Source organism: Harpia harpyja, chromosome 16 (genome assembly GCF_026419915.1).
Source record: "Harpia harpyja isolate bHarHar1 chromosome 16, bHarHar1 primary haplotype, whole genome shotgun sequence".
In the NCBI taxonomy this organism is placed as follows: domain Eukaryota; kingdom Metazoa; phylum Chordata; class Aves; order Accipitriformes; family Accipitridae; genus Harpia; species Harpia harpyja.
The window spans coordinates 22,790,124-22,803,558 of record NC_068955.1 but is presented as its reverse complement, the minus strand read 5'-3'; the positions used below and the strand labels follow the sequence as shown (position 1 = coordinate 22,803,558).

At 38.7% G+C, this 13,435-nt stretch overlaps 1 protein-coding gene across 3 annotated transcripts in view; it reads right to left on the bottom strand.

Moving 5' to 3' along the window:
- The window catches only part of PARVA (parvin alpha), a 70,367-nt gene that overhangs the window by 17,021 nt on the left and 39,911 nt on the right, over nucleotides 1-13,435 (bottom strand). For all 3 annotated transcript variants that reach the window (XR_008238735.1, XM_052811295.1, XM_052811296.1), the window contains exons 2-6: nucleotides 8,612-8,701; nucleotides 8,442-8,512; nucleotides 7,700-7,802; nucleotides 5,614-5,754; nucleotides 3,495-3,610 (exon numbers count right to left, since the gene is read on the bottom strand). Coding sequence is in view for 2 of the 3 variants with exons in the window: in XM_052811295.1 (XP_052667255.1) it covers nucleotides 3,495-3,610; nucleotides 5,614-5,754; nucleotides 7,700-7,802; nucleotides 8,442-8,512; nucleotides 8,612-8,701 (521 nt within the window). In the remaining variant the exon portion in view is untranslated. The remainder of the gene's footprint in view (nucleotides 1-3,494; nucleotides 3,611-5,613; nucleotides 5,755-7,699; nucleotides 7,803-8,441; nucleotides 8,513-8,611; nucleotides 8,702-13,435) is intronic.

The window sequence follows — 13,435 nt, the reverse complement described above, 5'->3', positions numbered from 1 at the left end:
TTATCACTAACATTAATGGAATTTCCACACTGCCCAAATATGACATGCATCCACTGCACACTTATTTGACCAGCACATGTCAAGATAGACTATGCTTTTGATTTGTAAAAAGACTGGTGAAAAAATCCCAATGGCAACAATCAGAATGGACCTTAGAAACACTAGTCTAAGCACCTTCTCTGTGAAGGCTGCTTCCCATACGTGTTTCACACTTTAAAAACTCTCCACCTCAAAACTGACCCTAACACTGATGTCACCTGTTGTGAAGTTTGTTTTATACTAGACAGAGAATGACAAAATATTCCTAAAAATACAAAGAAGTGCTACTGAGAACTGGAAGACTATCCAGCAATGCTCCTTAAAGACAACAGTAGCTGTAACTGGAATAATAAATGATAAAAATGAACATCTACTATTTGAAAGCCACTGGGAAATGAGGCATGAATTAAGATTACCCATTAAAAAGAAAAGCTGGACACACATTCCAGTGACGACAGAAGACTTTATTTGGACAGGCTTGGCATTTTCTTCCCTCAGAGCTGAAAGGCTCCACTGAAGACCATGAAAGATCTTCCTAATCACTTATTTTAAATTGGCAACTACCCCTAGAACGAAAAAATACATCTGAAATTTGGGTAATATGTCTGGAGATGGAAAGGGTCTCTTACTCATCTCTCTTCCCGTCAGCTATATGTCAGCAGTTTTATGTAACTGAGGGACAACTGCTTAATTTCCCACACAAAGTCCCACTCTGAAAACCTCCCCACTCTTTAAATGGGTTTTGTCTATGTATTGTTGCTATCCATTTCATTTAGAGGATCATGTTTTATAATTGCCTCACCAAAATGAAATGCAGAACTATTCTGGAGCTTGAAAGAACAAATACATTTGTCACAGGTTCAGAAAAAGACTTCTTAAGAACCTGGAGGCAATGCTGCTAGGAAACGTTTCAGACCTTCCCAGGCAGTGGGACCAATGATCTCGGATTAAGTTTGTGATGTACACCTTCTTCTAATCTCATTAATTTCCTAGCTTTGCTTAACAGTAACTTATGCACCCAAGAATTGCTGTCCCAGTGCTCAGAATATGCTGAAGCCATTCTGGCTGCTCTGCCAATGCCCCTATACTCTCTGACTTAGATCTCTTGTACAAAAACAATCTGTAATTTAACCATTTGTGGATGGCATAAATAAATAATTTTTAAAAAGAGGCAAAATTATGGCAAGATCCAGCTCTCCACAAAAGCTTTCACTTGTTTCAGTAGAAATGATCAAACAAAGCCTGGACTTTGTTCAAAGTTATTCATTCTATTAGTATGGCAGGAAAAGAAAATAATATAACAAAATAGCTACAAAAGGTCCAGCTATCACATTTCTTCCCAAAGCAGCTTATAACCCAGATTTTATACTACTCTCATTGCTAACAGCTTTTGTACAAAACAGCCAAAGGAAACAAGCTTTCATAAGAACTGTGCTGATTACCTGTTGGGCATGAGCACGTTTTTTGTTTCAGAAATATCTTTGCTTCTATTTCAATAAACTACACCCAGCCAACACGGCAACCCTCACCTTTTATGTTTTTCTAAACCTAACAAAATCATGGAATGAATTAAGGTAGTCTCCCTTAAACACTTCACAGAAGTACCTGGTTCTTTTATTTTTCTCTCTCTACTATTCCCTTTATCAAACTGTATAGAGTAGAATTTAAAACCAGCTACCACATAGTCTGTTAAGCTTCCCTAGGCATGACCTTACTTTACAGAATGTATGAGGGTTTAGAACATGAGGCGTGCAAGTCTGAACACTAAATTAGGCTTTAGGATCTGCCGATTGTTGATTAAAACTTTCATTGAGTTCAAAGTGTACGTAATGAATTATATAGAACCAATCCCACAGGACATGAAAGACAGATTTAAAAAATAGAAATAAAAAAAATACCCACCATAAAATAAAAATGAAAAATGTCTCAAACACAATTACAATAAGAATACTGGCCCCCACCCTCTTGGCATAGCCTTGGAGTTCTACTGATTGGCTTTCACCAAGGACTCGTCTGCTGAACGAAATCTTCTGCAACATTACTTGATTTTATTCTGGTGCAACTGCTTTCTCTGCAGTTCACTGGTGCCTGAACTACAGCTGTGTAGCTAAGAGGCAAAGCAGTGAGCCAGATTCTCCCACTACTTATTGTTTTTAAATTGGTTTATCTGTACTGACTTCAATGGATTTGCTGTTGAACTACATTAGCCTATTAAACAAGAGGACAATTATGTCCATTGATTTCAATGGGAATTTTTTCTGGCTGTATGCAGTGACAGCAGAATGCAAGATTTCGTTCTTTATTTTAGGACTGTGTTCTTTTTCTGGTTTAGTTTCTCATCCCAAACATGCCCTGATCACTGCACTCCTGATTTCTTAAGCTGGTTTTGGTAGAACTTTGAGATAAACCAGTATAATTAATATATTTATAATAGCCCAAGGAAAGTGCTTGAAAATTATGTTCCTCTGAAGCCTTAGACACATAAGTGCAGATTTGCTGGAGTTCTCTTTCATTGTCTGTAGAGAAACCCATGAAGCAGAATCTGAGAGTCAATGAGTCATTATCAGGCATCAGTGACACATCTACCAGAGACTCTCCTTCAGATTTCTCCCCAAATTACAAAACTTGTCTCATTTGAATTCTAGAAAAAGGAATGGTTACTTTCTCAGATCTGTCCCACAGATTTTCAGTCACGCAACACTTAAGCAATAGCTCTTTGCACCAGATACTTCAGGGTAACATCAGTTAAAATACATAAAGACAGACAGTTACAGTGTGAAAAATAAAGGCAAAGTTAATTGGAGAGAAACAAAAACAGATTAAATGGGAAGAGGCCAAATAAGATAGAGCAAGCACAAGTCCAGCTGAAAGAAAAATGATGAACAGAATAACATGAAGAGTTTGGATGGATGAGGCTCTAATAAGGAGACTGACTGACACAAAGGATTCAGTTGACAGGGGTTTTTTGCATGCTTATGAGAAAGCCAACACTGTAATCAGACTAAATTAGCATGCACAAGGCTGAAAAAGAATATTTAGTCACCTAACATGAATCTGAATGTAATAAACAGTGACAATTCATCATTCAGTGCCAAGAATGATTTGAATCTCTACACAAGTAAGACGACCATCAAAAATGGGAAAAATAATAACTCTAGAGATCATATTGGGTGATAAACACATTCCAACAAAAATAATGCTTCATATATTTTTAATGTCAGAGTCTGGCCACTTCACAATCAAAATAAGATATTCTGAGCCACAGCTCAATCTGGGAAAGCACTTCTGCCTTTTTCTGGTTGAAGCATTGTCAGCAGGGAAGACACACGTGTGTTTCTTGTCAGCCAAAGAGACACACGCATGCCCACCCAAACAGAAACTCTAGATGTAATTTTTCAAGAAAGCCCTTAGCCAATTACACAACGTGGCCAAGAGCTGTTTAACACCTCTCTTACCTGCACAACAACCACCTGAATGGACACATGATCTGGGAGTCTGATTGGTGCTCGAAAATACTGTGATAATGCAACCAGAAGATGAAGTATTGCCACGAGACTTTTAGCATGAACAGCTGAAATAGATATTAAAAGCACAAGTTACAAACTGCAGAGTAACTAGGGCACATATTTTTACTTTTTAGGATGTAGGGATTATGGGACTTTTTCCCTCTTGTACCTGGAACCAGGGGGCACTTTTAAGGCACCTTGCCTTTACTGGTCTCCTCGTGCTCAACAGGTCACGCGAATGCAGCCCAGTCACCCAGTCAGTAATATGCATCAGCACCAAAACGTTACATTTTGCAACATGTCTGGATGCCATAGGCTTGCGTAGATGGAAACGTAAAGCTAATCCAAAAGCCAGATTTCATGTACGGCAGTTTAAGTGCTGTCTCCGCATTCTCCTTGCCTTTCCTTTATTCCCTTTATTTCAATAAGGATTTATGGACTATCAGAAAGATATTTTTGTACTCATAACATGCACTTATTCATTTTTAAGTGTCACAATGTCTGCAGGATGATAAACGAGCCTATTTTGGCAGAAGCCTTAAGCAATAACTTACTAAACTCAATGACTCAAACATTCCTCATGAAGTTGTTATAGTTCTTGTTATTGAAGCTTTTTCACAGCAGGTTTCATATCAGTAGTTAACACTAGCACAACTTAAAAGATATCAAAAGCCATACTGTAGGAAATTCTTAAGTATCAAACCATTGGCATGAAAGTGAATAATTTCTAATTCTTATTATTGCCTTTCTTCTCCTTCTATTTTGTTTTTGCATTTATAGTCTTCCCCAGAGTAGTATTCCTAAATGATCTTTGATAGCTACAGTATACTTAGGTTTTTTGTACTTCAACTAACCAGTAACTACTACCGTACTTCATTCGTAAAGCAGGATCAGATTCACTAAAATATCCTTCTTCATTATCTTCCAATGCAAGTCTCAACTATGCCACGGAGATACCCATTCATATAAAACAAGGCATCGCTGTCAAGTTTTGCTGGGGTGCCAGTGGTCACAGATGAGGTGCTTTAGCAGAACACTAAAAAGATGTCTGTCTGCCTAGCACCGGTGTGTACTGCAGCTGGCTCCAGCTGCTGCTGTCTATCTCTACTTTAGCTCTAAAACACATGTAAAACATTAAATTAAAACTAAAAGTTAAATTGTCAGGCCACTCCAAACACCCTGCCTCCAGCTGCACAACAGAGAATGGAAAAAAACGCTGGGGGGGAGATTGAAGAGAGATGGGGACAGAAAACTCAGTGGGACCACACAAAGGGGAAAGTCAGAGATGCCTAATGTTCAGTCTTCCTCCCTCAAGCTATTTCTCTCCCTCTCACTAATTTGTTGTGAATGGAATGGGATACAAAACAGCTCAGCTCAAGACAGGTATAGGAGACAGGGCAACTGCTATACACTGGTCAAGGTATTCACCAGTGTGAAATGATTCTGGATACCAAACTTAAACCAGATTAAGAGGCCTAATTTTCTAAAGCAGATTATAACCTGCTTTCTGCAACACATATGCACTACTAGAATGTCTTGTGTTGGGCCACTGAGGGCATTTCTATTAGATATTACTATGTTAATTCTTAATACAATAAAACAGGAAGGGTGCAGTCCTAATCTTGATGAGAGTTTTGTAATCAAAATCAGTGGTTCGAATTTAGCCTTAAACGATCAGAAATATTATTCAAATCTATGTTGCAAATTTTACACAAAGAGTCCTAGGACCTAACTCTCCTTCTGTCTATCTACTGCATTTATGCAGGTACTTGCCTGTTTCAACAAACCAATTTAGTAAAAGAAAACTTAATCTGGTATGCATATAGATTGAAGAGCAGAAATACCATACTTTGACAGACTCTGAAAAGACAGTTTATTTAAATTGGAGCTTGAGCATCAGTAAAGAGGGTAGAGTGTACCACATCTGGAAGTGCCCTGCAGAGCAGCTCCTACCATAAATACCAGGTTTCAGCCTTCCCTTATCATTGGATATTTCAAAATTCCAGATAGCAGCTATAAACTCTCAGCTGTCAACAAATGAGAACAGCATAAAAAGCACACAACATACAGTCAACGTTCCATTTAATGTTTCTTGGAGGAAGTTTAAGGGTTTCGTTGATCTTTTCAAGTACTGTCTGTAGCTTCTGTTTCTGAGCAATTTCAGACTGAGTAACTTCAGCAACATTCAGCTTCTCACTTTCAAGTTTCTCTGAAGTGATAATAGAAGAAAAAACAGAAGAAAAAACATTGTCAACTCCATGAAGAATGCAAAGCCATTCCATGCATCCAGATGTACAGTCAAGAGACATTAGACTTCCTGGTTTTAAAATTACCTGGTTTTCCTTCCAAAGCCACTTTCCTCCACAATTCTGAGCTCCTAAAGACACAGTTCACATTTTCCCATTATTTAGCCATTGCCAAGGGGAAAGCCAAGTATTAATGAAAACCACAGTACTGGCTAACAAATATTTGCTGCAACTCCTTTTAGGGAAAACCAGATTCGAAGGTAAGGCCCATTGCTTCTATTGCTACTGGATAAAGGGTATTCTGTATGCAAGTGGCTTGTACAGCAGACCATCAAACCTAGGAAACAGATACCAACTTTAAGATTTATTTCATCAGTCTCAGCCTCCCAGCTTCTCCATCAGACTCAGGAGATATAAAAATTTTATTTGGCCCGTTTCTGATAAAAGTGAAGTGACACCATATTCATAGAGGTGGAGGATGCACCCAAGAAATGTGAACAAGTATTTCTGGAGGTATGAAAACAACTAAAACCTCAGGCACTTTCTTTCTATGATACCGTGGCCCTTTTCTGCACTCAAAATTTGCAGTAGATTTTAAAATACTTTAAGAATTGGTTTGTTATTAATTAGTACAGATTGCTAGGTATATACATACACGGCTTATTGTTTACCATTAAATAGTAAGCAAAGAAAATTTAGCAGTAAAAGCTCCCTGATAAAAACACAAGAAACAAAATGCTTGGTCACCTATCAGTTTACTTCTATGAAAGAGTATCTTATTAAAAGATATCTTAAGAGATATCTTATTTGGTAAGAGCTGACCTTGTTCTCAAAGCCAACTGATTATTTTCCCAAAGAGCATGAACGTGAGCTACCAGCCTATGAATCCTGCTTAAGAGACTGCTATCTCCATGGGTTTCTTGTGCCTCCACAGAAATCAGTCTGTGCATAGTCTCACAACAAGACCAAAGTCTTTAGTTAGCATAGACCTGATCCACACAGAATTAAGGGTAATGGAAAAGATTCCACTGAAATCAATAAGTGCTGGATCAGTATACACATATTTAAAGTCAGGCTGTATCTGATACGTATTTTTGGGGGTTTGAGTGAAGTCAGTGGAGGTCTGCCCATGAGAATCAAATTGCTCAGTCTGGGGCATATCCAGTCCATCACAATATATTCAATAGCTTAACCATTCATAGAAGGGAATAGTCTGTGTAGTCTTTATTAGAAGTGCTCACATGATGTTTCAAGATTCATTTAAGATACTGAAAAGAAATTTACTGGAGACTTTATGAGCTGTAATAACTAAGAAAATGGCTTCCAAGCCAACAGTTTAAAAAGCACATGCCAGCTCTGCATTAGCAGTTTCTTTTCTCTATCTGTTTCTCAGCTGAAGCTCAGTTTGCAGTCCACTGGGTACCATTACCTCAGTAACATTAAAAGCCAGACATCAAATCAGAAAGAAATTCCAACTTTCCAGAGGAACTTCGCGATGTGAATAAACTATAGTATGGAACCAGCAGAGATTAAAAACATCCACCGTTGTACTGAAAAAACCCTTGCCTTCAAACTTACTTTCCACTTGTAACACGGTTAAGTTTGTACAGCACATATGCAGATAATAAATTTAATTGGAGTGAATACTGTTGCCAAGACAAGAACCCTCCCTCTCTAGCACCCCAGGTAGGCTTTATGCTGTTCTCATCAACTACAGAGCACCACACATTGCACTGTAGCTATAAGGATTGTGCATACAGCCTATGGCTCAAGGGTCTCATAATACAATGCTATTTTTATATCACTTAGTGGCATAAATGTAAGATGATACCAAGGCTCCTAAGTAGGAACAAGTGATCCACTTACTGACAAAGTGCCCCAACAGCGTGCACATATATTTTTTCTTACCAAATAATTTCTGCAATACTTGTCCATCATACAGGTCTTCAGCCAAGTCTTTCACAATAATCCTCTCTCCTACCAACACATCATTAATCCAGTCAATTAATACCTATATGGGAAACACAAATTTGGCAGTATGATACACTATTCATTTGCAATTTAAAACACATGTCATTTTGTACAATGATGAAAATATTTAGCAGAAAGAATACCAAAGCTGCAATGGCTCAAAATACAATCAGTCTGAAATACCATCAGAAGAAAATAGGAAGGACTTAGGAAGGACTCTTCTAAGGTGGCTATGTCAATGCACCACAAGGTCTAGACAAATACCGGATTGATGCAGTGCCTTCTGGAGTGAACTCTGTCCTTTACTTTCAGTAATATTTTAACATTTTATTGTGAAGCAAAAGGTGTTGAAGTCGATTCTAACAAAGTTTCCTGCTAAAGTTCTAACCCCAAGAATGACAAAGACTATAAGGGAAGTCAGTGTAGTCTTAGATTGGGTGTGGGATGGGACTAAGAATCTGGACTCAGGATTTTAATCCAAATTCTTAAGTTTCTCTGTGCCATATCTAGAGAAAGATACTAAAACAAATGACCTGCCCATTTCACTGGGATGTACACACCACGTGGTTTCATTTAATTAATTTCTAAACAGTGCTTTGAAGTGTTCAAATGAAAGAGGCAGGGATAGTATTAAAAAATAGTTCCACTTTTCTGAAAGTGTTTACATGCTTTTCATTACCTTCATTAGTTCTTGTAATTTTGGGTCATTTCTTGAATTTGGATCAACCATTGTTCGGACTTCATTTTCCTCTGGAAGGTTTAAAAGAAAGATATTAGAAACTGTTACAGGTATGAAGCTTTATTTTACATCAAGCTTTTATGTTGAGATGTAAAATTGTTGTGAATTACCTAGCATAGTGTCCTCAGGGTCTAGTTCGAATGGAATTGGACTGAGAGGTAAGTTAATGGCATTTATTCCTTCTTCCTGTAATTCAGATACTAGGAAATAAAAAAAGAAGAGCTTGGTCAAATTTCAATTCAATTTTAGTTACTATTTCACTCTTGCTAAAAGTAGCATTAATTGTCTTAATTTCTTTATAAGAATATGACTCTATTAGATAAGCCACTAGGTGTAATTACAGCAATAGAATATAGCTAACAAAAATGGAAAGCCCGGCCAACAAACCTTTACTTGTATGAGTAGATTTTTCATACTGGATATGCACTGGATAATGGTACTGGAATCAATGCAATTTCCTCAAATCTTTTCCAGGATAAGGCCCATTATCCTCAAATTTTAAAAGGCTCACTTGCATTTTAACGGTCCTAACATTTTAACGCTAATGAATCATTTTAGCTGAGGAAAATTATTATTGCTCTCAGCTATTTCACCCTTGCTCTGGAGATGCTTCAAGTTTAGCTACTTGAGAAGAGCTAGGTCTGGCTATATATCCACACAGGAGCTGCCAGACTGATAACTATTTAGGATTGAAGGTGCAGTCCCAGCACACGGCTACCTCCATTGTTCAGGTCAGGGACCAGCAGATTGCGGGATGCTTCTGGCCTGTGTTCTTGGCCTTTCTTTAGCAGAAACCATGGCAGCAGGACCCAGGTGTTAGACAATGAACCCTCGTAAGTAACGCCTTAGTGTGGAGTCCAGATATAGGTTGAGAAAGAGCTTGGACGTGGTAATGGGGAAGTAATGCAAGATCCCACAGTCTGGAGATGCCCACAGTTGTCAGGAAATACGGATGAGTTCTTACTCAGCCAAAGTTCCCTAATGCTGCAAAAATCAATGTTCTTGTAATACATGCTCTGAGAACATAGGAACAGAGAGATCCAGAGAAGAAGTGTAAAAGCAGTCCTGCCACTAGTTCTGTACTATACAGGTTCTGTACCTGGTACAGTTCAGAGCAACTTCATTCATTCCTCTGGGTGACCCAAACTTCAATGGGTTGCAAAGACAAAACCCTTCCTTCACTGCCTAAACATGCCTCCATAACAGAAGAGAATAAATACAAACAAGCCAATACACTAATCCTACTGCTATGGAAGAACACATAGCACTGTGCAGGGAGGGCAACCACTTTGGTGATCAGACAAGTTTGTATCTTGCTGTGTAACCAAGAAATCAGTGCAAACCTGATTTACCAAACCAGGAAAAGAGCCTCGCTGCCTTATGAATGACACGTAAGTAATGTTGTTTTGACCACTCATTTTCCAGTGTACAGACCTTTAATAGAACTGGTTGTTAGCACAACTGTTCCAGTCAGAGTTTAAACTTAATAACTTAAATCAACCATCCTACGTGTGTCCTAAAGATTCAGGTAGCTGTATACACCTTCTGACACGAACTAAAATACATGTTTTATGCGCAGATGCAGATTCACCATCTAATATTTCAGATTTACCACCTGAAGCTTTCCTCAGTTTATTTTGAAAATTACAGAAACAATTTTGGTTTGGAGAAAACAGAAAAGTAGAAAGTGACAGTAGAGATCTTGTGTTTTGTTCCTGGCCCCATGACTGCCTTGTAACTTAGCTTTCGGAAAAAAGTTTTACCTTTCTGCCTTAACTTCCTGTGTGCAATAAGTACAGCTATGTTTCACATGAACACTGTGATAATTAGTCAGTTGGTGTGATAACAGTACTTAAGACTTTCCAAATATTTTCTACGCTCTGTGAAATGTTTTGTGCTCTGCCAGATGAAATGCCTGTGCACATTTCAAGAGTCTGTATTCAGGCATCTATGTAAGATTCATAGCAACAATGGCTGTTAGAGTGTTTATTACTTTTAATTGTACAAAAATAACCTTGAAAAATCCACTACCTTCACTACTGAAACACTAACTTCACCCCATACACTCACCCTGCTTGTGTATCTGTAAAATACAAATACTGAGCAGCTCTAAAGAGTCGTAAAATAATGTTGACAATAATAGTTCCCTCGATTGTTGTATATCCTCTAAAACTGATGGCTGAGAGCAACGGACCAAATTAATCCCTCATGTAACTCCATTGAGCTCTGAGGAGTTATTGCAAGGATGAATTTGGTCTAGCATGTACAATCTCAGGAACTGTTTACACTTAATTGCAATTTTTTGAACTGCTAGCACTCCTTAGAGAAAATCATTGTTGGTTTTATTAACCTCTTTGGGTTTGTTTTTTGGGGTGGTTTTTTTTTTTAATTTTAGTTCAAAATGGGCATAAAAACGTCAGTGGATAGAAAACTTCCATGTGGAGGTCCTTCTGTTCTGAAATGTTTAGTTCATGGAGGACTTCTGCACAAAGGTTCCTAGGCAGAAAATGTTTTTTTCACATCAGTCCCAAGAGGGAGCATAGTAAATAAAATCTGTTCAAGCCAACTGGCTCCACTGAGCTCTCCTATCCTGAAGGGCTGGATGCTCTGCTTGAGCAAGACACACTGGAGGAAGCAGTCAGCTCATTTTCCTAGTGACGGACAGTGGGGAAAGCTTTTGGCTCCTCTCTCAAGGGAGCGACCCACTGGCAGAGCTCACTGACACTTCTCCAGGGAGACGGAGTGGACCATTCAGGGCTGATTGTTGTGTAAGGCATTCTTTACAGGCCTACTGAACCTCCCCATATTTGTCCTCCAATGTGCACAACTATTACATTCTACTTTTAATAATATGACCTTCATCATATTATCAGAGTTTCTGAAAATAAGAGAAAGCAAACAAAAACCCACCATATCTTTGCATGGAAAGGGAACATAAAATACAAATAAAATAATAATAAATATACATGAAAAACTAATACATTGATCTGTTCTAGAATGTACTGCAAGTGTTACATTTGTTGTACAGCAGGGGCCAAGTCCTGCCTTGCTGTACGCAGGTATACACAAGTGGTGGTCTTGTTCCCCCAGGCAGCTCACCCAAATTGCATACATTTCTCACACTTGCCTGAGCCATATGCAGAACCTACTCAATACACCTCTGGATGATCCAAAGATCCCAGATGGATCCAGTTTACCAGAGAGGACAGCTCCTCCTCAGCCACTGCATTCTGTAGTGCACAACCTATGCCCAAGGTTGGTATTAGTCCCATAATAAAGGCTCCTGCCCTCCTGTACCCTACAAGCAGAAAACATGATGGAGAAACCCTGAGCCTGATAGCATCTTTTTAATTTCTTTCCCAATACTGAAGAGGAAAAGATTTAACTACAGATTAACAATAGTACTAAAAGAAGCAGGTAAGAACACATGCATTATATCAAGTTGTACGTAAAGGGAGAGAAAATGTATTAGGTAGTATAGCCTCACTTTCTAAGAATTTCCATCAAAAAAGTTCCATGACAAACCACTATTATACACTTAGGTGTTTATAGAGGAACCACAAAAATGTGATTGAGGTTAAGAGTTTGCATACTACAGTTTCAGCAGAGGAATCAATTTTTCAGCTGCTTTTCATTTATTTTTTTTAATTAATTTTCATGAAAATCACTTCAGCAATTTAGTATTTTAATAAAAACAAAGCACACAGGTTTGGGACAATTTTTGCAGCAGCTGAAATGAAAATAAAATCATCTAATTTCTTGAAATACTTCAAGGAATTACTTGGAGCATCACTAAGACCTCCACTCTGAGTCTTACAGTGTAAAGACCCAGGAAGAGAGGAAGGGACATAGCTGCAGCAGTTTGTCTATAGCACACCAGCTGCCAGGACCTGTAGGAGTTCCTCTGAAGGACAGTATCCACAGAGTTGTCTGCTTGACATTGGGCATGCTTGGCCACTGGATGACCCCAGCAATTAGAGTTAAGAGCACCCTTCTGTTCTCACCCTCTGCTGCAGCCCAGATACAGCCCAGTGCATCAGCTACCATGGAGCTTGTTCGCGTCATGCTTATATTGGCATGATTAAGGACTACATCCTTTTGGACATGAGAGGAAAGTCTAGTTCTTCATGGTTTTTTTACAGTCACCATGCTGAGTAGAACTGGTGGTTGAATGTACTTTTAAAGCAAGACCCTTAAAAGCAACCAAGTTACACGTGGGCCAGACAAATCTCTGTGAATTGGCAATGTGAAAGTCCCGGTTTTAACTCTGGATAAGGAATGGACACTTCTGCTCAGACTTCGGATTCGGCTCCACATGCCAAATTTGTTATGATGTAATGAAGTGCAACTCCACTGCTATCAGCTGTCAACAGACTTCCTCCTATCATGCCAGCACCAAATTTGGCCCCAGAGCTGGGGAGCCCACAAGCTTGTATCAACAGCAACTACAGCAACTATTTTAAGCTGGATAGAGTTCTTACTGGTTTAGATGCTCTAGGATTACAAGGTCATAAACCTATGCTATCAAATCCACGCGGGTGCTCTGAGCCAGACTTTGCCCTTTGATGCGTGCATCCAACTGCCATTGCAACTGTTGGACGCTGAGCACATCTGAAAGTGGAGTACTGCCCATACGGTTTAAATTGGCTTAATTCCTCTAGTACATGCGGCCTGTTGCTCCACATTGTATTTATTAGACAGTTTCATTTGGGTTTTTTACTTGTTTATTTTGTGTGCTGAAGGCTTTTTGCTGCCCTGTTTAGTATTCAGGGCTTAATGTTATTCTGATTTGAATGAAACACATCTTATTATTTAACTGAGCTCAGAAATGCCACATCACCCAATGCACTCTCTGTGGTTTAGACGTATTTTAGCATATCTATCCAAAGAATCATAAAATAAATACAGCAAGATGTAGTGTTAAATGGTCTCTC